The 27492-nt window shown below is 44.5% G+C and overlaps 1 protein-coding gene across 6 annotated transcripts in view; it reads left to right on the top strand.

Annotated features, from left to right (window-relative positions):
- Positions 1-27492, top strand: part of arap2 (ArfGAP with RhoGAP domain, ankyrin repeat and PH domain 2) — a 710987-nt gene that overhangs the window by 392995 nt on the left and 290500 nt on the right. For all 6 annotated transcript variants that reach the window (XM_085968379.1, XM_085968416.1, XM_085968406.1 and 3 more), the window contains exon 16: positions 9129-9273. In XM_085968379.1, the coding sequence (XP_085824505.1) occupies positions 9129-9273 (145 nt within the window). The remainder of the gene's footprint in view (positions 1-9128; positions 9274-27492) is intronic.

Raw genomic sequence — 27492 nt, 5'->3', positions numbered from 1 at the left:
GGAGACAAGTGGTTGGTGGTCAGTCAGCAAGGTGAACTTCTGCCCATGCAGATAATGGTTGAATTTTTTTACTCCCCATACTAGGCTGAGGGCTTCCCTGTCAATCTGGGCGTAGTTGCGCTCGGCTGAGGTTAGTGACCGAGACGCAAAGGCTACTGGCCTCTCCAACCCGTCTGTGAATTTGTGCGACAGCACTGCTCCAATGCCGTAGGGTGATGCATCATATGCCAAACGAATTGGTAGTGCTAGGTTGAAATGGGCCAACACCTCTTTTGATGTGATCAATTCTTTACACTTCTGGAAAGCTCGTCTACGTTCGTCATCCCACTTCTATGGTACCCCTGTTTGCAGTAGGGTGTTCAGCGGGTGTAATACCGTAGACAAATTTGGTAAGAACTTGTGGTAATAGTTTACCAGCCCAAGGAACGACCTCAGTTCTGACACATTTTCTGTTGCTGGAGCCTTGACTACTGCCTCAATCTTGTCAGGGGACTTATGTAACCCCACTTCATCGATGACGTGGCCGCAACACGAGATCTGTTTCTGGAAAAACTCGCACTAGTGGCGATTAGCTCGTAGCCCATATTCCTTTAATCTGGCAAGCACCTTCTCCAAGTTAGCGAGGTGATGACCGTCATTTTCGCCCGTGACCAAGATGTCGTCCAAATAACACTGGGTCCCTGGAATCCCTTGCAGGACCTGATCCATCGCCCTTTGCCAGATAGCCGGAGCCAAGGCTACTCCAAACACCAGCCGGTTGTATTGATAGAGACCTTTATGGGTGTTGATCGTAAGGTAATGTTTCGAAGCTACTTCTACCTCCATTTGCAAGTACGCCTGGGCTAGATCAATCTTGGTGAAGCGTTTACCACCAGATAGCGAGGCGAAAATATCCTCAATCCGTGGAAGCGGATATTGCACCGTGTGAAGGACTGGGTTCACTGTCACCTTAAAATCCCCACAGATGCGAACCTTCTTTGGTTCCCCAGGCGTATTACTCAATGACCTCTTCATTACAGGGACGATGGTTGTAGCCCACTCGCTCCAGTCCACTTTGGACAGTACTCCTGAACATTTCAACCCTTCCAGCTCTGCTTCAACCGCTGGTCTGATCACATAAGGCACTGGTCTGGCCTTCAGAAACTTTGGGCTTGCATTATCCTCTATTTTAATTGTTGCTGTTATTCCTTTTAGTGTTCCTAGTCCCTCCTGGAACACTTATTTTGCGTCAGTTAGCATTTTTGACAGTCGTCCAGGTGTGACGTCGTCATCCTTTTTGGCCTCCACCTTCAGTGCCTGTATGGAATGCCAATCTAAATGTATCTCCCGGATCCATTCACGTCCTAGCAGTGGTGGTCCTCCATTTGGCAATACCTATATATCCATTTTAGGTATTTCCTGACCTTTATATGTCACTTTCACCCTTATTTTTCCTTTGGGGTAGACTTTTTGCCCCGTATACGTCTTCAAGACAATCTCTGTAGCTTTCAAGGGTATGTGTGAAAATAGCCGCTTGTAGTCTCTTTGATTTATAACTGTTAGAGCTGACCCTGTATCCAATTCCATTTCCACTTGGACTCCGTCTATCTTGAGTGTAACCCAGATAGTCTGGTGATCCTCCATTTCGGTTACATTATGTAGTTTCAGACAACCCAGCTCCTTGCTTCCGGAGTCTGTGTCACTTTTCTGTTCATCTGAACCACTGTCCATCACCTGGTGTACCTTTTTGTACTTCCCCTGTGGAGATTTCTTACTGTTGGTTTTCTTCCCAGACCTGCAGACTCTTGCTATGTGTCCTGCTTTCCCACACTGTCTGCACACTTGGTCCTTGAACCAACAATCTTTCTGGTCATGTGTTGTTCTGCCACAACGATAGCACTTCCCTGTTCCATAGGTCATTTCGTTGGTGCCGTATTCTTGCGGTCTCCATTGTATCTCTGCAGCGCCCCTTGCGGCTGCTTCGTGTGATACTGCCATATTGAAAGCTTTGTCCAGCATAAGGTCCTTTTCTGATAGAAGTCGTTTCTGGGTTCCTTCACTTTGTAGCCCACACACAAACTTGTCCCTTAACGTGTCTGCTAGCCCCGCTCCAAACTGGCAGTATTTTGATAGCTTGCGCAGTTCCGTTAGGTACTCAGCATTGCTTTCGTCTTTGTGTTGGTTCCTTTTATGGAACTTAAATCGTTCTGCTATCAGCAGCGGTGTGGGGTTTAAGTGGTCCTGTAGGATTTCTACTATGCTTTCAAAATTCTTGTTTACCGGCTTCTCTGGGGTTATTAGATTTCACAGTAACCCATAAGTTTTTGCACCCATGGAATTTAACAGAACCAGTGCTTTCATTCGCCCTGCAGTACACCTCAATACGTTCCACATATGTCACCCAATCTTCGACTTCACTGTCGAACGTAGAGATATTGCCACTCTTCGGTATCCTTGGTTGTGTGTTAACTATCCCCAATGGCGCCTCCCGCGCTTCCCCTTCTTCTCCGCTGGCACAAAATGGCGTCTCCCGCGCTTTCCTTCCTTCCCGTGCTCGCCCGTCTTCTCTGCTGCGGCTTCGCAAAATGGCGTCTCCCGTGCTCTTCCTTCTTCTCTGCAGCTCAATGGCATCTCCCCTTGCTTCGCCCCGTGGACCCTGATCAGCCCGTGATCCCTGGCTGTGCTCTGCGCGTTCTTCTCTTGATATTTGTCGACGCCGCTCAGTCTAGAACCCGGCTGTTTCTTACCCTCTCTCTCTCCGGTTTGCAGTATTTTTCCTCGATGCCGCTCGGTGATCAACCCCCGGCCTCGCCCTGCTCTCTTCACCCTCTTTCTTACCCCGTCGACGCTGCCCGGCTCGCTCTCTCTGCCGTCGGTTGGCTCCAGCCGCCGCTGCTCGGGAAGGGTCTGCTCTGGACCTGTCGTCGGTCTCTTACTGTTCGTTGTGGCTGGGGAACCAAGCCCGGCTCTCCACAGCCTCCCCAGCGAAGTTGGATCTCTGCCTGACTGCTGGGCGGTTGCTCGCGGTCGACGCCCGTGTTCCTGGACTCGACTATTTTATTTTTTTATGTTGCAGGTACATTCGCATCAACACTCGTCGCCACTGTTAGATCCGTGGTTCAGTGGATAAATAATTACACGGATGCTGTACATAAACAAATAACAGGTCTTTACTGGAGGAGGGTAATTTCTAGACTGGGGTACAGAGGCATGCGCACAGCTTATATATCGGTGTGGTCACTGCCGGTACTACAGTATACAGGGGCTGTAAAAAGTAGCTCTGACTTAAAGCACATACACTACACTAACATTTTTTTTTTAATGCACTCTGCCTGCCCAAGGCAGAGTGTAGAGCAGTGCCTATATTAGCATAGCCCATGCCTTGCTGGCTCTGCTCTGTACTGGCCCCAACAGTGCAATATAACTAATGTTTGTTACAATCACTGTTAATGTAACAGATTCCTTAACATTTGATTTCTGTATATTGGTCTTTAGACTGAACATTTATTTAAACAATTTAATTCAGTAGAGGAAGACAAATTTAGGCAGATACTTCACATAGCTGACATACTGCTGCATTTTACCAATTGTTTGCTAACATTACAAAGTGTTACAGATACCAGCTTTGGCAGTGTGAAACTACTATTTGTCAGACTGATGATATGCTCTGCTGATCTGATAACAAACTAACGAGCAATGACATGTTGGGCCAAATTTTGCATTAAGAATAATGGTGAGGCTATCGGCGCTCACCGTTATTGACGTGTAAATCAGACAGCAACTTCCGGTGACTGCACATGCGCAGTCAAGAAATCAGGAAGTTGCTGTTGGAGATGCCCTGCTCCCCCAGAAGTTGCATGATACTAATATCTCACCGAGAGACTTGGCAATAAATTATATGGAACAGCGTGAAGTTGCTGTACTTACCTGATAATTACCCACTAAACTCACCAGAAAAAGTTAGGCTTTTTAATTTCAATGTTTGTACATTTTTAATGATTTGCTCAGTCTTAAGTGGGTGAGGAGGACATAAAAAACCTGCAAAGAGACATAGACAGGCTAAGTAAGTGGGCAGAGATTTGGCAGATGGAATACAATACTGGAAAGTGTGAGGTTATGCACTTTGGCAGGAAAAATCATAGAGCAAGTTATTATCTTAATGGCAAGAAACTGGAAAGTACTGTAGTACAAAGGGATCTGAGGGTCCTGGTGCACGAAACTCAAAAAGTTAGTATGCAGGTGCAGCAAGTGATCAAGAAGGCCAATGGAATGTTGCCTTTTATTGCTAGGGGGATAGAATATAAAAACAGGGAAACAGGGAGGTATTGTTGCAGTTGTACAAGGTATTGGTGAGACCGCACCTGGAATACTGCATACAGTTTGGTGTCAATACTTAAGAAAAGACAGGTTAGCCTAACATCTGTGGTAGGTAAAATTTTGGAGTCCATTATTAAGGAGACAGTAACAGGACATTTGGATAATCATAATTTAATAGGACAAAGTCAGCATGGTTTTATGAAGGGGAAGTCATGTTTGACAAATTTGCTGGAGTTCTTTGAGGAAGTAACATATAGGGTGGATAAAGGGGAACCAGTAGACGTAGTGTATTTAGACTTCCAAAAGGCATTTGACAAGGTGCCACACAAAAGATTATTGCTTAAGATAAAAAATCACGGGATTGGGGGTAATATTCTGGCATGGATAGAGGATTGGCTATCTAACAGAAGGCAGAGAGTTGGGATAAATGGTTCATTCTCAGACTGGCAATCAGTAACTAGTGGTGTTCCGCAGGGGTCAGTGCTGGGTCCCCAACTCTTTACAATCTATATTAACGATTTGGAGGAGGGGACCGAGTGTAACATATCAAAGTTTGTAGATGATACTAAGTTGGGGGGGAAAGTAGTGAGTGAGGAGGACATAAAAAACCTGCAAGGGGACATTGACAGGCTAAGTAAGTGGGCAGAGATTTGGCAGATGGAATACAATACTGGAAAGTGTGAGGTTATGCACTTTGGCAGGAAAAATCGTAGAGCAAGTTATTATCTTAATGGCAAGAAACTGGAAAGTACTGAAGTACAAAGGGATCTGGGGTTCCTGGTGCACGAAACTCAAAAGGTTAGTATGCAGGTGCAGCAAGTGATTAAGAAGGCCAATAGAATGTTGGCTTTCATTGCTAGGGGGATAGAATATAAAAATAGGGAGGTATTGCTTCAGTTGTACAAGGTATTGGTGAGACCGCACCTGGAATACTGCATACAGTTTTGGTGTCCATACTTAAGAAAAGACATACTTGCTCTCGAGTCGGTACAAAGAAGGTTCATTCGGTTAATCCCGGGGATGAGGGGATAGACGTATGAGGAGAGGTTGAGTAGATTGGGACTCTACTCATTGGAGTTCAGAAGAATGAGAGGCGATCTTATTGAAACATATAAGATTGTGAAGGGGTTGGATCGGGTGGATGCGGGGAGGATGTTCCCGATGATGGGTGAAACTAGAACTAGGGGGCATAGTCTTAGAATAAGGGGCTGCTCTTTCAAAACTGAGATGAGGAGGAACTACTTCACTCAGAGGATGGTAGGTCCATGGAATATGCTGCCCCAAAAAGTGTAGAAGCTACATCATTACATAAATTTAAAACAGAAATAGACAGTTTCCTAGAAGTAAAGGGAATTAAGGGTTACGGGGAGCGGGCAGGAATTTGGACATGAGTCTAGGTTCGGATCGGTCATGGCCCTGTGGGTAGCAGAGCGGGCCCAGGGGCCGTGTAGCCTGATCCTGCTCCTAGTTCGTGTGTCTAATTCTGTTAGATTCAGGAGATGGTTCTGTGATAGTAGATTGGCGGTTAGGATCAGATCAGCCATGATCTTATTGAATGGCGGAGCAGGCTCGAGGGGCCGATTGGCCTACTCCTGCTCCTATTTCTTATGTTCTTATGTTCTTATACTTGCTCTCAAGTCAGTACAAAGAAGGTTCACTCGGTTAATCCCGGGGATGAGGGGGTGGACATATGAGGAGAGGTTGAGTAGATTGGGACTCTACTCATTGGAGTTCAGAAGAATGAGAGGCGATCTTATTGAAACATATAACATTGTGAAGGGGCTTGATCGGGTGGATGTGGTGAGGATGTTCCCAATGATGGGTGAAACTAGAACTAGGGGGCATAATCTTAGAATAAGGGGCTGCTCTTTCAAAACTGAGATGAGGAGAAACTTCTTCACTCAGAGGGTAGTAGGTCTGTGGAATTTGCTGCCCCAGAAAGCTGTGGAAGCTACATCATTAAATAAATTTAAAACAGAAATAGACAGTTTCTTAGAAGTAAAGGGAATTAGGGGTTACGGGGAGAGGGCAGGAAATTGGACATGAGTCCATGTTCGGAACGGTCATGGCCCTGTGGGTAATTGAGCGGGCCCAGGGGCCGTGTAGCCTGGTTCTGCTCCTACTTCTTGTGTTCTAATTATGTGTTAGATTTCAGGAGATGGTTCTATTCCTGTTCCTGGCTGGGGTGGAGATCACCTTTTACAGAAGGTAAGTACTGTAGAAAATATAGGGACAGTGATCTCCTGGACGAGTTTCGATCACCTAGATGGGTCGGAGAGGAATTTCCCAGATTTTTTTCTCCCAAATTGGCCATTGGGTTTTTTATCTGGTTTTTCACCTCTCCCAGGAGATCACATGGGTTCAGGAGGGATGTAGAGTGATAGTAGATTTGAGGTTAGCATCAGATCAGCCATGATCTTATTGAATGGTGGAGCAGGCTCGAGGGGCCGATCGGCCGGCTCCTGCTCCTATTTCTTATGTTCTTATGTTCTTAATGACTTCCAAACAACCTCTCTGGCATTGAAAATTAACTTTTACAAGTGTGGAGTCTCATTCCTTCAGATTTTAATTATTGTTGGAGATGTAAAAAATAAAAAAAGTAAATAATTTGTTTTTACTTTTACTTTGTCTCTTTTATCCCGTTCTCTTAATCCCATCTTTCTTTCCCTCTCTTTATTTCATTTTCTGAACCTGTTTTGAAAGTGAATTAAATATTCCAACTGACATTCCAGGTTCAGCCTCCCCGCTGCTCATTAAAGATTCTTCAATCTAATTGGTTAAAGAAATACACAGTTGCTTTCCCTGTTTCACACATATCCCAGATCCCCTGTAGAGGGCACTGCACCGAAATGGCTTTCTAATTCCAGTAAGTTCCACTGCAAAATCCCATAGAAAGTCTGTGGGCAAGAGCAAGTGTAATAATGAACAGCTGGCGCTGTTCGTACGCGACTGAGAGCAAAATCTGGGCCATTGGTTATCTAATATCTGGTGCTGTACCCACCACAGCCTGACTGGAATCTATACCTGTATGCAGATTATAACCTGTAGTATAAGATATGGGGGTGGGGTCGGTGATGTTTAGGATAAGATCTGCAGTCCCAGTATAAATTCCGAGACAATGTTCTGCCTTCAAAGTGAATGTTAGAATATAATACATATATATCCTGCACGAGGTGTAGCCCAAATGTTGATGGGGATTTTACTGAAATTAGATTAGAAATTTAAAACCCCTTTTAATCATTACTTACATGTGGTTGAGGACCTATTTGCGTTTGTTTTTTTTTCTCTGCATCCTCTTTCGTTGATTATTTGTAACAACCAATTCATAATTGCAGTTTTAGCACAAAGCAATGAAAATCTCTGTGTGAACCAAATTGTACATCTATCACAAATTTTATTACAGTTCTTAAACAATCAGAATTTCTCTTTATAAATACCTAAATGGTAGTATACAGCACAATCATTACTGAGAGCATCAATAAAGCAGTGGATTACATTTCCTGCACACACTACTCTCAGTAGGTTTCAGACTTTGTTGCGAACTATATAATACAGCTAGCTGAAACTCATCCCCTCCCAGTGACAAAATGTTTGTATTTAATACAAGTTTCTGAATATCAATAACTTTCACTGAAAGAAATAACTTGCATTCACCAGGACATCCTAAAGTGCTTCACAGCTAATTCATTATTTTTGAAGTATAAGTGCTATTGTTTTATAGACAAACATGTCAATCAAGCACGGTCCCACAAACATCGATGAGTTGAATGATCAGATAATCTGTTTTTGGTGGTGTTGGTTGAGGGGAAAATGTTGGCCAGTAATTGGGAGAAATCCCCCAGTTCCTCTTCGAATATTGTCATGGGTTCTTTTATGTCCACCTGAAAAAGCAGACAGTTTAATGTCTCATTTGAAAGACAACTCATCCAGCACTGTGGCACTCCCTCAGTTTCTGAATATCAATGACTTTTACTGAAAGAAAGAACTTGCATTCAGGAGTGTCAGGCTAGATTATGAGCTCATGCCTCTGGAGTAGAGCTTGAACCCACGCTCTTCTGACTCAGAGGTATAAGTGCTACCACTGAGCTAAGCTGGCACATTCTAGTTGTTATTGCAGTTGATACATCATTTGATGTCTGTAAATTGAATAGGGGCACCCATAAATTCTCTGTTTTCTATTCGGACACTAGGATGCTCACAGATCTGACCATGAGTCTATTAATACATATGCAATAAGTGGCAATTAGGGATGGGCAATAAATGTTGGCCTTGCCAGTGACGCCCACATCCCATAAAATGAATTTTAATTTTTTTTTTTAGTTATAACAATTATAGCTCCTTTATTCATTTCACCTAACTTGGCAAGTGATGTCCTCTTATCCTCTGAATGCCTTCCTGAAATAGACCTTCTCGTGGAGTCTTTACTTCAATTAGAAGTGCATTATCAAATTTTAAGCAAAACTTCAGAAGCGCCCTTTTCAGACTACTTTCCTTTGAAAATGGGAGGCTTGGAGCCAGCCATGCTCTAGTGCTCCTTTATACTACATGGTATGGTAAACAGATCATTGCAGGCAACTCTGCAATATAAAAGACATGGTACTACTGGGATTCTTAAGCAGGGATTTTACTGGGTACCTATGTTGAGGAGTGTGGTAGCAAAATAAAATGCTCCTGTCAGTAGTATGGCATCAGGGCAGCCACCCTGGGTCTGACTGCAGTCAATAATCTGAAGATATTTTGAATGAGCTGCAAATCTCCATTAAACCCTACCAGAAGGGAAATGTTAATGATCAGTGTTCAGATTTTTATGACCTTTTGTTTCTTGTCTACAGAATTCAATAAGCGATGGTGTACGTTGGAAGGTGGATTTCTCAGTTATTATGAAAGTGACAAGTCAGCCACACCGAATGGGAGGATTGATATCAGTGAGGTAGTCTGCTTAGGAATAGCCAAGTCTGATCTTACATGGGGTCCTGGGTAAGTAAAACATTTTAACTGTAATCCCTTAGTTGAATCATAGGAATGAGATCCACATAGAATTGATTCTTATGAACTCAGTTCTGTTTAATCTACTACTTAAGAAAAAAGTTTTGCTCACGTGCATGGACAAAATATTTCTTGCACTGATTTATTACCTTTCCCTCTGACTGTCAATAGGTTTTTCATTTTATCATGGCAGACAGTGGATAAGTGACTCTGGAGGCACAGTTTTTTTTTATGTTTGTACATAAACAATTTCACCTGTCAGCTGGCAATCTAATAGAGGTGGAGCAGGGACTTATCTTATTCCTAACTCCAAGCTGTAAACTCTGCATCCCCACTCTGTAACTTGGTTTCTTGATGGCAGGCGTTTTAGGAGTAGCTCTTAGGCTAGCTTGAAGTCATGGTGCTGCTAATTGCAGTGGAGCCACTCCAGGATGTTTCCAGGAATTGATGTTACTGGAGTGACCTGGCAGGAAAGGACACCTGACTTGAACGTCTCCATGACACTGATTATTATGTATATAAACAAAATCAAAGAATTATTCTTTCATGTAAAGACAACCAACAGACTATGGAAACAGATATAGTGAACAAAAAGAGTATGATCTATCTTTTCATGGATTTATTATGTATTAAACTTTCAATCTTAAGAGTAGAATTAGTAATTTGTCAAGTGAGTGCATGTGCGCTATTATTTGGAAAATTTCTGAGTGTGTTCTACTGGGAACTGAAATCATCCAGCAGCAACTAGACCTTGCAGGGGGCCACCTCCCTTAATGTACCAGAGGGAAATTATGCGTGTCTGAAAGGGATTTAACAATTTTTTTTAAATTCAGGTAAAACTCTTTTATCATCATATCACATATTTAAAATTAACTAGTTACACTCTACTGAGACAATCATGCCATGTAGTGGCTGTTATGGGGCCCATCTAAATACCCACAGATGTGTCCTCTGTGTATATAACAATTGTTGATTTATAAAACATTTATGATTCAAATGAGAACATTTTATGAGGATTTAGAATATTGTTTGGAATGCTTACATAGAATTAGCTCTATTACCTAAGCACTTCTGAGACTGACTCAAGTCTGTGTAGTGCCTAACATTGTAACTATCTTAAATGTATAGCATTGCTATAATTTATAATGTATAGCATTGCTATCATTTCAGTCCATTCTTTTCAGCATCTAAATTTCCCTCCTCTGTTTCTAAAAGTTTAAGTATAGGTTCCTTTGGTAGACAACTGATTGCCTCCAATTTCTGAACTGAGGGTATCTGGAAAATAATGCTTCCAAGTCCTATCAGCAAGGGTCATTAGGTGTCAAAGTAAAGGATTTCATATTTTTTGTAGGTGAATTTTGCTCTTTGCTTGCTGTTTTATCTTTGTGATCATCATTTGCTCCACTGTACAATATATGGCACTGGGTATGTCACTTCTAATGCATAAATCTTAAATATAGAGTTTGCAATATTGCTTTTGCATAGCAAGCAACATACCTTATTCTCCAGAACCTCAGGTACATGTGCATATAGAATTAAAAAAGGCACATAATCAAGCATAAGTACATCAGCTAGATGGTCACTAATTACAGCTAGGGTTCTTTCTTGGACACATCACTTTAGTGAGTCTGGCACTGTGAAATGAATGGAGGAATCCAAGACTTCTTAGAGAGGTCAATAGATTGAGACCCCTAAAATCAATTTCACTTAGACTCCTTACAGCTGCCATTTCATCCTTCAGTCTAGTTTGGAGTTAACCCCAGATTTCCGAGGTGAAAAGATAATGTTCCAGTCAACTGTGCTGCCTATTCTCCCTTTCACATTCTTTTTGTTTTTGCAAAATTTTGCACAACATAAGGGTTTCATTAAATTCTCTTTAAAATAGAAGATTTGAGAATAGCAACGAGAAATTGCAGAAAAGTATGCTAGTCTTGCATGAAACATCCCACCATGAAGCATGAATTGACGGTCTCTCTCGAAGGGGCCACAGGGATGGCTAGTGTAGGAAGTGGAAATGTCATGTCGAATAGAGAGTGCACAAATGATTGCTTTTATTGAAATCAGAGCATGAAGTTTTATGAAAATTGACCACTAAATTGTTTTAAGTTTAAATGAGAGTAGGTGGAAGAAATTCTTCTGTTACAAACTCCTAATGAATCTCTTGCAAGATACTAAATGAAATTAAACTCTCAGTGATATCTTATATACGATGAAAACCCAACACCCTTGGAAGAGAGGTAATTAAATAGGCAGAGCATGTTTCTGTTGTACATTTAAGATACCCGCTATGTGGCGAAAGAATCCAATTTGAATGGAAGCTAATTGAATTTCACATACCAGAGGAAAACAGAGAAACTCTGGTTATTCTGCATCTATCTTCCTGCATCACACTTTTTAGATAATGTTGTTTGGCAGTAGGATAGTAAGATAATATTGAATGCAGTCGTGAAATGCTGACAAAGCAAACTTTAGCTTTTTTTCTGCTTTATTCAGAACCTGTCCAATATGGATCCAGCAGAGACCATGGGGCAGATTTTGTCTTCAGTGTCTAGGTGATAATGTGATGGAGCGGATCGCTCAACATTTATAGAACCCACCTGAGTATATCAGGCAGGCAACCTGCTCTGTCAGATTACTGCCCAGGCCCTGATGGTGAAAATCTAGCCCAATAGCTCATCACCATGTTACATCATTACCTCCGATATGATGCACATTAATTATGGCTCTGTTATTGAAGGAGAAATAATAGGAAAGATATTGGGCTAAAAATTCGGGGGCTTTACGCCACCCGTTACCGTCAAAAAAATTGCAAAAATAGGGCGGCCACTGCTCTTTCGCCATCTGGTGGCGGGACTCGTAGAGTCCTCCATTTTCCCAGGCCCAGCACTGCTGGTAAGATCCATCGCCCTTCAAAGTAAAATGAGGGTGTGGTGACGTCAGCCGACTTAACATCACTATGGTGAACTTGGTCCTTTGTGTTGAGTTCAGCACTGGGTCCTAAGCTTGCCAGGTAAACCCAGCGTGCAAGCAGACTCAGAGAGGCACTGTCAGCACCTCTTAAAGGGACACACACATTTTTCAGGTAAATTTGCATTTAAGTTTTTGGACGGGGTTTTTTGATGCCAAGTTTGTAGGGAGTGCTGTTGGATGCTTTCAAAGCCTCTCATGGTAAAGAAAGGCCTTTAAGAAGGCAGAAAAAGCTGCAAATACTCAGCAGGTCAGGCAACATCTGTGGAGAGAGAAACAGAGTTAACGTCTCAGGTCAAGTTGCTGCCTGACCTGGTGAGTATTTCTAGCATCTGTTACTGACCATCAACCGACCATAGAGCACATATACCAGAAACGCTGTTTACGGAGGTCACGGACCATCATCAAAGACCCTACCCACCCCAGCCACAGTCTGTTCGCCCTCCTGCCATCTGGGAGACGCTACAGATGCATTCGCACCCGAACGACCAGATTTAGGAACAGCTTCTTTCCCAGGGCTGTCATCCTACTGAACTCCACAAATAAACTCTAAAGCCTGCACATCTGCCAGTGCACTTTATTATGTTTATGTTAATGTATTACAAGCCAAATGAATGTTGAATGTTTAAATGTCTTAATCTAAATGTACACTCTCGGGGGCCACAAGCCTACATTTCGTTGTACAGCACTTGTGCACTAACAATGACAATAAAGTTGATGATTATTATTATTATAAGCGTCCTCTTGGCTCCAATGCTGAAATAAAAGCCACCACAAAGCAAACTTCCCAACTCAACTTTATACATCTATCCATCCAATATGACATCAATAAATCAACTCATCACCCTTATGCATTCTCTTAGTGACTGTCTTGTGTGTGCCTTTGCCTATCCTACTGACATCAGACAGTGCTACCTCAGTGGCTGCAGCATGGTTGGTGGAAAGCTGCTGACTTTCAGTGGGGGACACTGCAAATGGCCTTGCTCGTCGACCTTGGGGAGCTGGTGGCTGGGAGTATCAAGCCGAGTGACTGTGGTTTTTTTTCTTCTTCTTCTTCTCCTCCTCCTCCACCTCCACCTCCTCTACCACTACCACTACCACTGGCTGGGCAGGCGGCATTTCTTGGGTATGTGAAATGAGGAAGGCACAAGGGTGGAGTTGTGGTGAGGGGAGGGCAATAAAGCAAGAGGTGCATACCTGAAGGAGGATAACGTACGAAGATACCAGCATCTTGTATCATTTCTGCCCCGCCACTGAGCCATTGGCTATGCCAAGAATGGCCTACACCATCTCCTCCAAGGGGGTGAGATAAGGCTAGGAATGGGAGGAGTACCTTGTCATTGGTGCAGATTGTCGATAGGTGAGTGATTGGGGGGGAGGTGGCGGGAGTCGTGCATTGAGCAGTGTGTGAGGCTAGTGGTGCAGCTGGTAGGAGACGGCTTTTGAAGATGCATTTACTGACATTGACCAGTGGTCTTGGGCACTGGAGCCAGGTGGTGGGGGGGTGACACTGCTGGCAGTGACAGCCTCGCTGATCTGGTCCTACATCTTTCTTTCTGGGGGGCCTCCTGGTCCCTGTGGGTAGAGGAGCTCTCTTGCCGTGTTGACCCCCTGCACAAAGCTGGAGTGCTGCATGTGAGACCCTGGATGCCCCTTCCCTTGCTTGCTGAGCCATTTGTGTTAGTGCTGAAGCACTTTTCCCATTTTTTGAGGTTCGGAGGGGAATTCAGCATTCAGAGCTGAAGACTCCCATTTGAGACTTTTAATTGTTAATTTTTTTTTAAGGGCACTAAGTTCTGAAAACTGCATTGTTTCCACTTATTATAATTTTTATTATTTCTGAAGGCACTGCCCCTTTAATTCATTGCCCTTTTAATTTCCCACAATTCCTTGTGAGCTGCATCACCTCGCTTCCAAAGGCTGTTGGAAGCCGGAATACCGTTTCAGGATGGGATTTTTGACTTCCATGCCTGCACTAATGCCACCAGGAGGGCGCTGCACAGCAAGTTAGCACCAGGCTAAAAATATTTTGCCGCCAGCGTGAATTTTCCCTGGTAGCGCTTCGTCCATTTTCAGTGGCAGTTAACCCAAGGCTGCAGTGACACTGACAACTCATGGCTGCCATGAATTTTTTCCCCAAAGTCCCTTGCTGCAAAACAGCTTTTGTGCAACTCCGGGAGATGGTATACTAACCGCGGGTATGCTAATGCATTCAAATCTTAACAAAACTACTGGCGGTCTGTTATTTTTTAAATCCAATCAATATTAGAAGGATTGATTTTCCATAAAAAAACTATGATATCTCACAAGATGGTGCCTTCCATTTATAAGCAGTGTTCGCACGTAATAGAGTCATCAGTGTGTGAGTTCGTTTCATCCTCTTGTGTGCATGTCAGATTGATTTTGAATTACAAATTTGAGAATCGGCATTACATTGAAGGCCGCCTGGGAATATTTCAAACTACGGCAGATGAATCAATTTTACTTTTATCTGCTGCAACAGAAGCATTTCCCTGACTCGGGTCATGGTGTTAGAATGAAGTAGCCTGCAGCACCTTTAAATATATCTGACTGCCTCCTCATAGTTCTACCTATCTTTTTCTACACCAAGTTACTCTCTTGAGTTTGTGTCCCATTTGTCTTGTGCTGCTGTAATGTGATACAAGATATCGTCATCCTCGTCATGGCCATTTTTGGCCCAAGTGAAATACTTTTTCTTTTGAAAATGATTAGTTGCCGTTTCTTTTTCTGTTGAATTGTTTTTTTTTTAAACTGGTATATCGGTTTCACCAATGTAACATTGCCTTGTAGATTATAAAAACTGTGCAGAGGAATGAATTGTAGGTCAGATTTTGTCCTGATTATTATTGGCCATATACTGCTGGCATTTAGGAAATTACCTTCTTCAAAGTATTGGGCTACTCAGTGCTATTAAAGGAAGTTCCTGCCCTTATTATTCATTACCAGTGCACAGGATTATTAATTATTCCTCTGTTCCTAATTCTCAAAGAGGAGATTAAGGAAATCTCCAAATTTTCCTTGTATCTTTTGTCCATTAGAATGCATCACGTTAATAAGCTTCTGATTATGAAGGTCAGCACTCTTGCGTTTGTTCAAGTCAGCACTATCCTTAGGTCACAATACTCTTCAGTAAGTGCAAATGAGACCCCTGAAACCTTGTGTATTTTTGTAATCGAATAGTGTATTAATTATTGAAAGCTTTGATGAAATATTCAGATACATTTAATCATTGTGTAAATTGCACCAGTTCCTGGCTAAATGTACATTCAGCAATTTGCACAGCAGCATGTTGGCATTAGTCCCAGATCATTCCGAATCCATTTGTTTTAGCCACTAAATCTTCATGTTATCACAGCAATGTTAATGGTACCTTGTAGAACTACACCTACTACAACATATTACACAGGAATTAAGTACTAAACTAATGCTATATGATGTGATACAAGACAATTGTTAAGTTTTCGAATGATGTAAAATTTGCACCTGAGCAAGAATGTTTGCATATTTAGTACTGCCCTGAATGAGATGGAAGACTGGTGATAGTTATTTTCTCAAACAAAGCAAATTCTGGCAACATGTTGGGGCAGGACATCAGTGCTTGTGTTGTGGACCCATAGATATTCTATATCTATCTACCCACCTATTGTGGATCAGTAAATCAATGGGTCGTCATACGTGTCTTCACACTGTTCCCTTTGGGGAACTGTATGAAGTGGTGGAAGGATTTCTGGCCGCGATTAATGCTCCTTCTGTGACTGTAACCATTTTTGTACCAGCCATTAGGGTGGTTAGTCCTATGGCGGGAGGGTTTTACGGGCTCCCACAACCCATACGAGGGGGGGGGCACCCACACCCACACCCACGGACACAGGTATCCCGCTGGATGTCAACCCAGAATTTAGAGCCGGAGCTCTGACTCCACTTGCCGGGACTGTCTGGAGCGGGGTTTAAAACCCTACACCTTCTGGCCCAGCGGCGGGGATGCTACCGCTACGCCAAAGGCCCACTCCAATCAATGGGTGAAACCTGGTTTATCTTTATGATAGCATCACCATAACGTCACCCCATAGCAAATCTGGATTTTAAGGAATTATAATTAATTTATTCAAAACTCCAGAACAAATTATTTATCAAATAATTATTTTGTGTCCAGTATACAAGACCCACTAACAGCTGGCGCGATTACTACACATTTAAACACTTTCAAGAGTAGCCATTGGGGTAAGATTAGCAGTGTCAGCTGTGGCTCAGTTGGTAGCACACTTGCCTCTAAGTCATGAAGGTTGTGGGTTCAAGTCCCACTCCAGAGACTTGAGCACATAAAGCTAGGCTGACACTCCAGTGCAGTGCTGAGGGACTGCTGCACTGTCAGAGGTACCATCTTTCAGATGAGACGTTAAACCAAGGCCCCATCTGCTCTCTCAGGTGGTCGGTAAAGATCCCATGGCACTATTTCGAAGAAGAGCAGCGGAGTTATCCCTGGTGTCCTGGCCAATATTTATCCCTCAACCAACATAACTAAAACAGATTATCTGGTCATTATCACATTGCTGTTTGTGGGACCTTGCTGTGTGCAAATTGGCTGCCATGTTTCCCACATTACTACAGTGACTCCACTTCAAAAGTACTTCATTGGTTGTAAAGTAATTTGAGGTCGTGAAAGGCACTATATAAATGCAAGTCTTTCTTTCTTTACAGAGAATGCAATTGCAATCATTTCATGAACTATTAAAAAATCAATATAGGGTGGCAGGTAATATTGTTGTAGCAAGTATGACAACTGTTCCGTACATTGCCTACCGGTTCGCTCCTTTCTTCACCGTGCTGCAAGCGGGACACAGACGCGACCTTCGGCCTCCTGCTGAGCTGAGCTGAGCGCGTTACACCACAAATTCTCTGCACCACTGATGTTAATTAGCAGGCAGCACCAAAATACCTGCATTCTCTCGACGGGCGGCTGTTAGCCTTGGCCGGCACTGTTACCGGCAGGTTTCCAGTATACTGGAATTTTTAGCCCATGGATTCGGGTGTCGAGTACAAAGGGATAAAGCGAAACCTATCCAAATTATTAGTAAGAATATTGGCATAGAAATTTGATGGTGTCAAGCCCATTTTTCAGGTGCAAAGTCCAAGACCCGCACCTGAAACAGGCGTTGGGCCCTTTGCAGCTATTTGAGGCCCCCTGAAAGGGACTGCTGGAGGCCGCCACCAAAAAGTGTTTTTTAAATGCCTGAATGCAGAGCCGGATCCACTCTAGTACCGAATATGATTGTTGGGTCCCGCTTGGCCTCCTCCCGATTGAGCCCCTCACTCCAAATCGCTTCCCCTTCTATCCCAGTTGCCCCTTCCCTCCCGATAGTTACCCTTTTCTCCCAGAACCCTGAGTGCCACTCCATCAACGCCGCAGTCCAAAATGGATATCCTCATTGACAGCGAGCTGCCCAGGGATGCTCACCAGGCGTCTGCAGCTTGCTCATCTTGTGAAAATGGAGGGTGGGCCTCAGGCCTAACCGGCCTGGTGCAGGGATCATTCCCTGCGCACGTTCGCGTCGGCCTGAACCAATCTCTAGGCCACTGTGTCCAGTTTTGGGCACCCAACTTTAAGAAGGAAGTTGAGGCCATGCTGAGGGTGCAGAAGAGATTCATAAAGTTGATACCAGGGATGAGAAGCTTTAGTGATGTGGCGATACTAGAGAAACTGGGGCTCTTTTTATTACAACAGAGAATGTGAAAAGGAGAACTGCTGGGGGTGTTTAAAGGGCTTCGTAAGGTAAATTGAAGAAAAACTATTTCCACTAGAGTGGTGGAGCGCATAAATTTAAGGTCATTACGAAAAGAATGAAGGCATAGATAAGGAGGATTACTTTTTATGTAGAAAGTTGTTAGGATATGGATTGCCCTACCAAAAACAATGGAAGAAGCAGAATCCGTAATAGCTTTTAAAAGGGAGGAGGATAAATATTTGGAAAAGACAGTGGAATGCGACTAAGTGGAAAGCTCTTTCAGAGAGTCAGCACAAGTGCAATGGACTAAATGGCCTCCTTTGGCGCTGTAAAATTCTCTTGATTTATTCTGTGCAAATTCTGATGTAAGCTGGGTCTTCTAGTGAAGGTGCCAAGAGGAAGCACGATACATCAGAGGGAGGAAGTGGAAGTCAAAGATTGAATTGTCATGCATTTCCTCAGAAGATGTTTCAAAAACAGTAAGGAAAGCCCAGGGAAAATATTGTTGAACAACCTGCCTGATTGTGAAAGGTGAGGTATGGTAGTGGAAGTAACCCAAGGCCGAAGGAAAAAATGTCTTTTCATAATCATTATTTACCTGAGTAAGTACTTATACTACAGAATCAAACCTTGTTGATGTAAATCCTAGGTAAAGCAGTAGTTCTCATCATCGAACTAAGATTTAAGCTCCTTGTAAACAAAATGGAACTTTTGTTGCTAACCAGCAGAGATTTGCAATTATAGTTTTATAATGGTGAGGTGCCACTGCTTTTGACATCAGTTTGATGTAAAAGAGGGATAATCAGGTAGAAAATTTCTATCCATATATTTAATTATTTACAGAAGAAATTTCTCGAATGATATAACTGCAATTTCTGGTACCAAACAGCTTTTCCTCCTTGGACACTGACAGCTTATTACAGTGATTAAAACAATTTCTGCATAAACGCTATTGAATACCCTTTTAACATATTCACCTTTCAGCAAGTAAGTAAAATATGAAAAGGTTATTTTAAAATGAGAAATGTACTAGCAAAGCAGAGATTAATTAGCATTTCCCAGCCCTGCTTATTAGCAGAATCAATGGTAGTGCAGTTTAATCAAGGAGGGATATCTCCCTGAATATTGTTGATTTTTGCATTAATCCTTTCAGTATGCAGTATCTTTCTTTTCAAAAATTTTGCATTAACAATATGAGGTGAGAGTTTCTTAATATACTGAATATTAAGAATATAAGAATTCAGAGCAGGAGTAGGCCAGACAGCCCTTCGAGCCTGCTCTGTCACTCCATGGCTGATCTTCAACTTCAACTCCACTTTCCTGCCTGATCCCCATATCCCTTGATTCTCCTAGAGTCCAAAAATCTATCGATCTCAGCCTTGAACATACTCAATGATTGAGCTTCCACAGCCCTTTGGGGTAGAGAATTCCAAAGATTCACAACCCTCTGAGTGAAGAAATTCCTCCTCAACTCAGTCTTAAATGGCCTACCCCTTATCCTGAGACTATAACCCCTAGTTCTGGACTCTCCAGCCAGAGGAAACAACCTCTCAGCATCTACCCTGTCAGTCCCCCTCAGAATCTTATATGTTTCAATGAGATCACCTCTCATGCTTCTAAACTCCAGAGAGTATAGGCCCAATCTACACAATTTCTCTTCAAAGGACTTCCTCTCATCCCAGGGATCAATCTAGTGAACCTTCGTTGCACCGCCTCTAAGGCAAGTATGTCCTTTCTCAGATAAGGAGACCAAATGTGTGCACAGTACTCCGGGTGTGGTCTCACCGAAACCCTGTACAATTGCAGTAAGACTTCCGTACTCTTGTGCTCCAACCCCCTTGCAATAAAGCCCAGCATGCTGTTGCCTTCCTAATTGCTTGCTGTACCTGCATGCTAACTTTCTGTGTTTCCTGAATGAGGACACCTAAATCTCTATGAACGCCAACATTTCATAGTTTCTTACCATTTAAAAAATATTCTGTTTTTCTATTCTTCCTACCAAAGCGAATAACCTCACATTTCCCCACATTATACTCCATCTGCCACCTTATTGCCCACTCACTGAACCTGTCTATATCCCTTTGCAGGCTCTTTGTGTTCTCCTCACAGCTTATTTTCCCACCTAGCTTTGTATCATCAGTAAACCTGGATACATTGCACTCAGTCCCTTCATCTAAGTCATTAATATACATTGCAAGTAGCTGAGGCCCAAGCACTGATTCTTGCAGTACCCCACTAGTTACAGCCTGCCAACCGGAAAATGACCCATTTATCCCTACTCTCTGTCTTATATTCCATTATTAAATGTTTAGAACTCCATACTAGTTGTTAATTCACTGGGGCAGGTTTTTATCTTTACTGCCCCTGAAATTAGTTGAATGAAAACCAGGCGGGCCCTATAAAGGGCAGGTGATTCACTCTGCCAGATTAATGCCCAGGTGGTCAAGACAAAAAGCTGCCCTACTATTATTTTAACAGAATCAACAAAAATTTTAGGGAATACCTTAGTGTCACTGAACACATGATTTGACACTGGAATGCTGGCTGTTTGAGATCCCTCAAAACTCCTTTTGCCTTTGTCGCTTAAACTTCATTCATTTTCAGATGAACTGATGGATGCTGATCACTGTGGCACAGGGCAAAAACCTTAACTAATAATCCTACTTTAAATCATGCTTCCCATCAAATAATCGTGATACAGTATTAGAAGCAGGCTAAGAAAACTTAACTGAGTAAACTGAACAGCCCAAGTCCATATCATATATATGTAGGAAGCACAGTATCAGTAAGGGGTTTGGAAAACGAGGAGGACTGTAGAAGACTTGAGGAGATAAACAGGTTAGGAAATGAGCAGATATATAGCAGATGCAATTTACTGCAGAGAAATGTAAAGTAATGCAATCTAGGAGGCAAAGAAAGGAATGGGAATATGCACTCAATGCAAAAATACTGAAGGGTGTAGGTGAAGAGGGTCACCTTCTGGGTCAAATACACAATTCCTTGAAAGTATGAGAGGAGGCAGATAATGGCCATAAAAAAATGCCAGAAGTATTTTAGGTTATGATGGGAACATAGATACAAAAGCAAAGCGGCAATGATAAATTTGTACATTGTATATCTAAAGGGAATTGAAAAATTGTGGTCAAATTCTCTGCTATTTCCTTCTTTGACTTCCTTCAGCTTAGTGTTCTTGCCATTAAGGTAATGTAAAGACTTTAATCAAAATGGACAGCCTACATTTTCATTGTTAGTAGCACAAAAATGTTCCACAGAGTACTTGATTATCAAGTATCTGCTTGGCTCAGCTTGTAGACCTCTCATCTCCGAGTCAGAGAGTTGCTGGGTTCCAGCCATGCTTTAGGACTTTGGCACATAATCTATGGCACTAGCGCACTACTGAGGCAATGCTGTATTGTTGGAGACATTGAGCTCGATTTTGGCAGCGAAAATCGGAAAAAATGCCGGTTGGCGCCCAACCCGCCCCCACGCTAATTTCGTAAGTGTCAGGTCAGCTGCTCCCGAGCTGACCCAACACCAAATGGCGGGACAGGCAGTTAGGAGCCTGTTAACTGCCTTGCGATTCTGATTTTGGTGCTTTTGGCTCCTGTTTCCTGTCTTCCGAGAACCACGCCAGCTGCAATGAGTCGGTTTCTTGAGGACATGATTTGTTGTCAATTGCTGCAGTCGCTTTGAAGTGCTCCTGCATCATGTCTGACATTCAAATATCACAACTTTGTTGCTGGAGGTTTGGAATAAGATTTTGCCACTCTACTGACCTTGTGACTGTTCAAGCTGACAGCCATCTGCAGTGTGACCAGATTGGAATAATCTCGGGCCACTTTGACTGTGCGCTTGCAAGCTTCTTGCCTCAACTGAAATCTATAGCAACGGTGTGGGAACCATTTACACCCTCTCATCCTGGTCGTCACATTCTGAGGAAGAGCAGCTGCAGCAGCACAACCAGCCATAACAGCAGCACCAGCACCAGGAGCACCAACCTCCTCCTCACCCACCTGATGCTGCACAGGGCGGAGGGCGTCAGCGTAGGACTGCACCTCGCCGCAGGAGATAACCCCCAACACAGGGTTTACAGGCCGAGGATCAGCTTCCTCAGCATAATTGAGCAGCAGTGCCAAAGGAGGTTGAGACTTTCGAGAGACGTAGTCGCTGACATCTGCACAATGCTGCACCAACACCTGGAGCCCAGAGGAGCGGGTGGACACTTCTTACCAGTGGCTGTCAAAGTCACCACCGCACTCAACTTCTTTGCTTCGGCTCCTTCCAGGGATCAGCTGCGGACATCAGCGGCATCTCCCAGTCGGCCGCATACACTTGCATCACACAGGTTACCGATGCCCTCTTTGCAAAGGCGCACAATTACATCCACTTCTCCACGAATGGCCCTAGTGTGACCGCGTATGCAGTTGGCTTTGCCAATATGGCAGGCTTGCCAATGGTGCAGGGCGTCATAGACTGCACACATGTAGCCCCCTGTTAGGGCCCTCTATCACAACCCAGCTGTATTGTCAACCGCAAGGGATTCCACTGTCTGAACATCCAGCTGGTGTGTAACCACAGGAAGATCATCATGCATGTTTGCGCTAAGTACCCTGGCAGTTGCCATGACTCCTTCATCCTGCGTCAGTCTACTGTGCCTCAGCTCTTCCATCCGCCAACCCAACTTTCCGGATGGCTACTTGGCGACAAGGCTATCCCCTGAAAAAGTGGCTTATGATGCCGATGAGGAGGCCAACAAACGAGGCTGAGGAGCAATACAATCTGAGTCACTTATCCACCAGAAGCATCATAGAGCAAACCATCGGCTTGCTCAAAATGCACTTCCGATGCCTGGACAGCTCTGGTGGAGCCTTGCAGTATGCACCAGCCAGGGTGTCCAGAATCATCGCACAGCAGCGTGGCTTAGTGCTGCCGGATGAAAACGTGGCTCAGCACACACACTCCTCGGAAGAGGATGAGGAGGACCATGAGGAGGAGGATGAGGAGGACCATGAGGAGGAGGATGAGGAGCCACGCGTTGCGGGGCCAGATGTGGGCAATGCAGCCGCACGCGACCACATTGCTGGCCTTCTGGCAACAGAAGCACTCACCCATGCCAGATTCACGTAAGCTTATGCTTCAAACATAGGTGGCTGACAGATGGAGATGAATATAAGGCCGACATTCTCAAAACCTCATGCATCATCTGACCAATAAACGGTGGTATCCGCTCACTCTCACCACCATCATTATAAATGGAATTAGCCCTGAGCCCTCACTCTTGAAATTCCATTTCCCAGAACACATAGGCCAGAACTTCAACTCTTTGCCATCACTTTTGTTTAATTACATCACAAAAGGATGATATTTGATATTTAATAACACCATAAAACACCAAAGTGACTACCCTTGTGACTATTAGTGCTTTAACTTCCAATTACGCGTGCTCCTACATGGTGCTTCCCCTGTGGCTTCACCAGATGTAGAGGCACCTTGCTTACTTTGGTGCTGTGCCTGCTTAGACGCCTTTAGAGGGGGGGGTTCCTCTGGGTTTGGGAGCCTGCGAGGGCTCCTCCACAGTCTGCTCTTCTTGCAGCTGTACAGGGGCTGAGACAGCCATCTCAGTTGGGTGAGGAACCTGGGGCTATGACCAAGGGCTCTGCAGTGGCATAGTCATGTGAGCGCTTGGAGAGGAGCCCACACTTCCTTGTTATCTGCCACCAACGTCCCTCTCATGGGCCACCCGCACTTCACTGCTAGCAATTGGCTGTAGAGCAACCTGCCGCACCTCTGTAGGGCCATGAGGACTTGTCTCAGTTCTGACAGTCCTCATAACGAGGACGTCCATGTACCTCTTGTTTCTCTCCTCAATAGATGCCCATCTATCCTCCATAGCAGACCATCTATTTAGAAGAGGCACCATGCTTTGTTGAGTCTGGCGATTTATGTCCTCCAAGGAAGTTGCCACCCTCTCCATGGCAGCACGTTCATGCGCCATTGCCTCCACAAAGGCAGTGCTCATGTTTGAGATGGACTCCTCCATTCTCTCCACAATCACAGTTACCCTGGATGCAAACCCTCTCAGAGACATCTGCACTTGTTCCTGGAGTTCTAGCACTGCTCTCTTTCTGGATGGCCCCAGAGGCACAACGTCTACATGCAGCTGAGCTGAGCGAGAAGCGCCCTGCGGCCTCCGACGAGGAATCTTCACTGCTGTCGCTGTCTTCGCCATCTGCTGATGCTCACTTGTGAGCTGTGATACACCAGGCGACAACACTACTCTATGTCGCGAAGGCCCCGCCGAGGTGTGCGTTTCTGTGCTGGTGCTGGGTGCACTGAGTCCTGGTGAAGCTGCTCTCTCAGAGGCTCCAGGTTTCTTTGAGGAGTCGTCTGGCTCTTCCTCCTGGACAGTGGGAGGGGGGCTCTCGATGGTCCTGTGGGAGAGTAAAGGCATGAGTTATGTTAAATCCGTGAATCTTGATGTATGGTGTCCTTCAACAAATAGACAGAGACTGCAGAGGAACAATCAACAGGTGTTTACTGGATGAGGGTCACTCCAAAAACTAACAGTACAGATCCCTACTCAGGGTTTATATACAGGTGTGGTCACTGCCTGTACTACAGTATACAGGAGCTGTAAAAAGTAGTTCTCCCCTTAAAGGTACATACACTACAATTTCTCCCTTTTTAGATTAACAGTACCATAACATTCATTTAACAATTAACACTTTTAACATGCAACATTAACTGAAAATAGTCCATTTATAAATTCAGTCTTTGGGGCGGCTTCCTGACCGTTTCTGGATAGCGCCTTTCCTGAGTGTCTTGCTCTTGGTGCGGAGGCGATTCTGGCCCCCTGTCGTCGGTTGGTTCGTCAGCTTCCGATGCTACTGTTTCTGGGGTAGATGCTACCTGTATGTTGGGTTCATCACCAGGTACGCGAGACATGGGGTTGACTCGTTCCTGTGACTCTAGGATCTGGTCGACATGGCGTCTCACAATGTTCTCCCCAACATCCACTGTGTACATTAATGGCCCCTGCCGTGTGCATATCGTTCCTGGTTGCCATTTCTTTGTTCGGTAGTCGCAGGCCAAGACCGGTTGCCCTACATTGAAGCTCCTTGTCGGCTTCTCATTGATGTGCTGGAATTGCTTATTCTCAACATCTCTTCGTACATTTGGTCTGAGTAAATCCAGACGAGATCTCAACCTTCGGTTAAAGAACATCATGGCCGGGGTATGGTTGGTGACTGCATGTGTCGCATTTCTGTAGGCTAACAGGAAATTGTCCACCTTATGCTGCAGTGGAATGTCGTCATCGCACATGGCCCTTACTTCCTTTTTAAAGGTTTGTACGAACCTCTCAGCCAATCCATTTGTGGCTGGATGATACGGGGCGGATGTGTAATGCCTTACCCCATTCCTTTTCATAAATTTCCGAAACTCTTCGGACACAAACTGTGGTCCGTTATCAGAGCAAATCTGCTCTGGCAAGCCGTTCCTGGCAAATATGGTCCGTAGGACTGCAATCATTTTCTCCGTGGTGGTGGAGGACATTTTGATCATCTCAGGCCATTTCGAGTGCGCATCCACGGCTATTAAAAACATTGAGTCCATGAATGGACCAGCAAAATCAATATGCACCCGTTGCCATGGAGAGGAGGGCCACTCCCATGGGTGTAGAGGGGCATGTGGTGGTGCATTTTGGACCTTCTGGCATCCTGAGCAGCTGTTTGTCAGGTCCTCGATTTGCTGATCGATCCCCGGCCACCACACATAAGCCCTAGCAAGGCTTTTCATTTTCACCCCTCCCAGATGGCCTTCGTGCAGCTCATTGAGCACTCTCTCCCTTAACATGGGTGGAATTACCACTCGGGATCCACACATCAAGATCCCCTGGCATACTGACAGCTGTTCTCTTCTGGATGAGAATGCTGGCAACAGTGAGTCGCCATGTGTTGGCCATCCCTTCACCGTCAAGTCATATACCCGAGACAGTGTCGGGTCATTTCAGGTCTCCTTCTCCATCTCCGCGTTACTTACTGGCAAGCGTTCAGTTATAGTCGAATAAAATATTTCGACAGGGTCCACTGCTGGTGCTTCCTCCGCAGTAGGCAGTGGCAGGCGTGATAGCCCATCAGCGTTTCCATGCTGTTTCGTGCCCTTATACTCTATTTCATATTGGTTCGCCCCTAGAAAAAGGGACCATCTTTGTAGTCGTTGCGCAGTCATCACCGGAACGCCCTTCTTTGGATTAAAGATGGAGACAAGTGGTTGGTGGTCAGTCAGCAAGGTGAACTTCTGCCCGTGCAGATAGTGGTTGAACTTTTTCACTCCCCACACTAGGCTGAGGGCCTCCCTGTCAATCTGGGTGTAGTTACGCTCGGCTGAGGCTAGTGACCGAGATGCAAAGGCTACTGGCCTCTCTGAGCCGTCCGGGAATTTGTGCGACAGCACCGCTCCAAAAACATAGGGTGATGCATCACACGCCAACTGAATTGGTAGTGCTGGGTTGAAATGAGCCAACACCTCTTTTGATGTGATCAATTCTTTGCACTTCTGGAAAGCTCGTTTACATTCGTCATTCCACTTCCATGGTACCCCCGTTTGCAGTAGGGTGTTCAGTGGGTGTAGTACTGTAGACAAATTCGGCAAGAACTTATGGTAGAAGTTCACCAGCCCGAGGAACGACCTCAGTTGTGACAAATTTTCCGGTGCTGGAGCCAGACTTATGTAACCCCTCTTCATCAATAACGTGGCCACAATACGAGATCTGCTTCTGGAAAAACTCGCATTTGTGGCGATTAGCTCGTAGCCCATATTCCTTCAATCTAGTGAGCACCTGCTCCAGGTTGGCGAGGTGATCATTGTCATTTTCGCCCGTGACCAGGATGTCGTCCAAATAACACTGGGTCCCTGGAATCCCTTGCAGGACTTGATCCATTGCCCTTTGCCAAATAGCCGGAGCTGATGCTACCCCGAACACCAGCCGGTTGTATTGGTAGAGACCTTTATGAGTGTTGATCGTGAGGTACTGTTTCGAGGCTTCTTCTACCTCCATTTGCAGGTACGCCTGGGCCAGATCAATCTTAGTGAAGCGTTTTCCTCTAGATAGCGAGGCGAAAATATCTTCAATCCGCGGAAGCGGATATTGTACCGTGTGAAGGATTGGGTTCACTGTCACCTTAAAGTCCCCACAGATGCGAACCTTCTTTGGTTCCCCAGGCGTATTACTCAACGACCTCTTCATTACAGGAACGATGGGTGTAGCCCACTCGCTCCAGTCCACTTTGGACAGTATTCCATAATGTTCCAAACCTTCCAGCTCTGCTTCGATGGCTGGGCGGATCGCATAAGTACCGGTCTGGCCTTAAAAAACTTTGGGCTTGCATTTTCCTCTATTTTGATCGTCGCTGTTATGCCTTTTAGTGTTCCGAGTCCCTCCTGGAACACTTCTTGTGCGTCAGTTAGCATTTTTGACAGTCGTCCAGGTGTGGCGTCG

This window comes from Somniosus microcephalus, chromosome 2 (genome assembly GCF_052327205.1).
Source record: "Somniosus microcephalus isolate GS21.2 chromosome 2, FLI_Smic_1.0, whole genome shotgun sequence".
NCBI lineage: Eukaryota > Metazoa > Chordata > Chondrichthyes > Squaliformes > Somniosidae > Somniosus > Somniosus microcephalus.
Note: the sequence above shows the minus strand (reverse complement) of the source record. Positions and strands in the feature narration are given on the sequence as shown.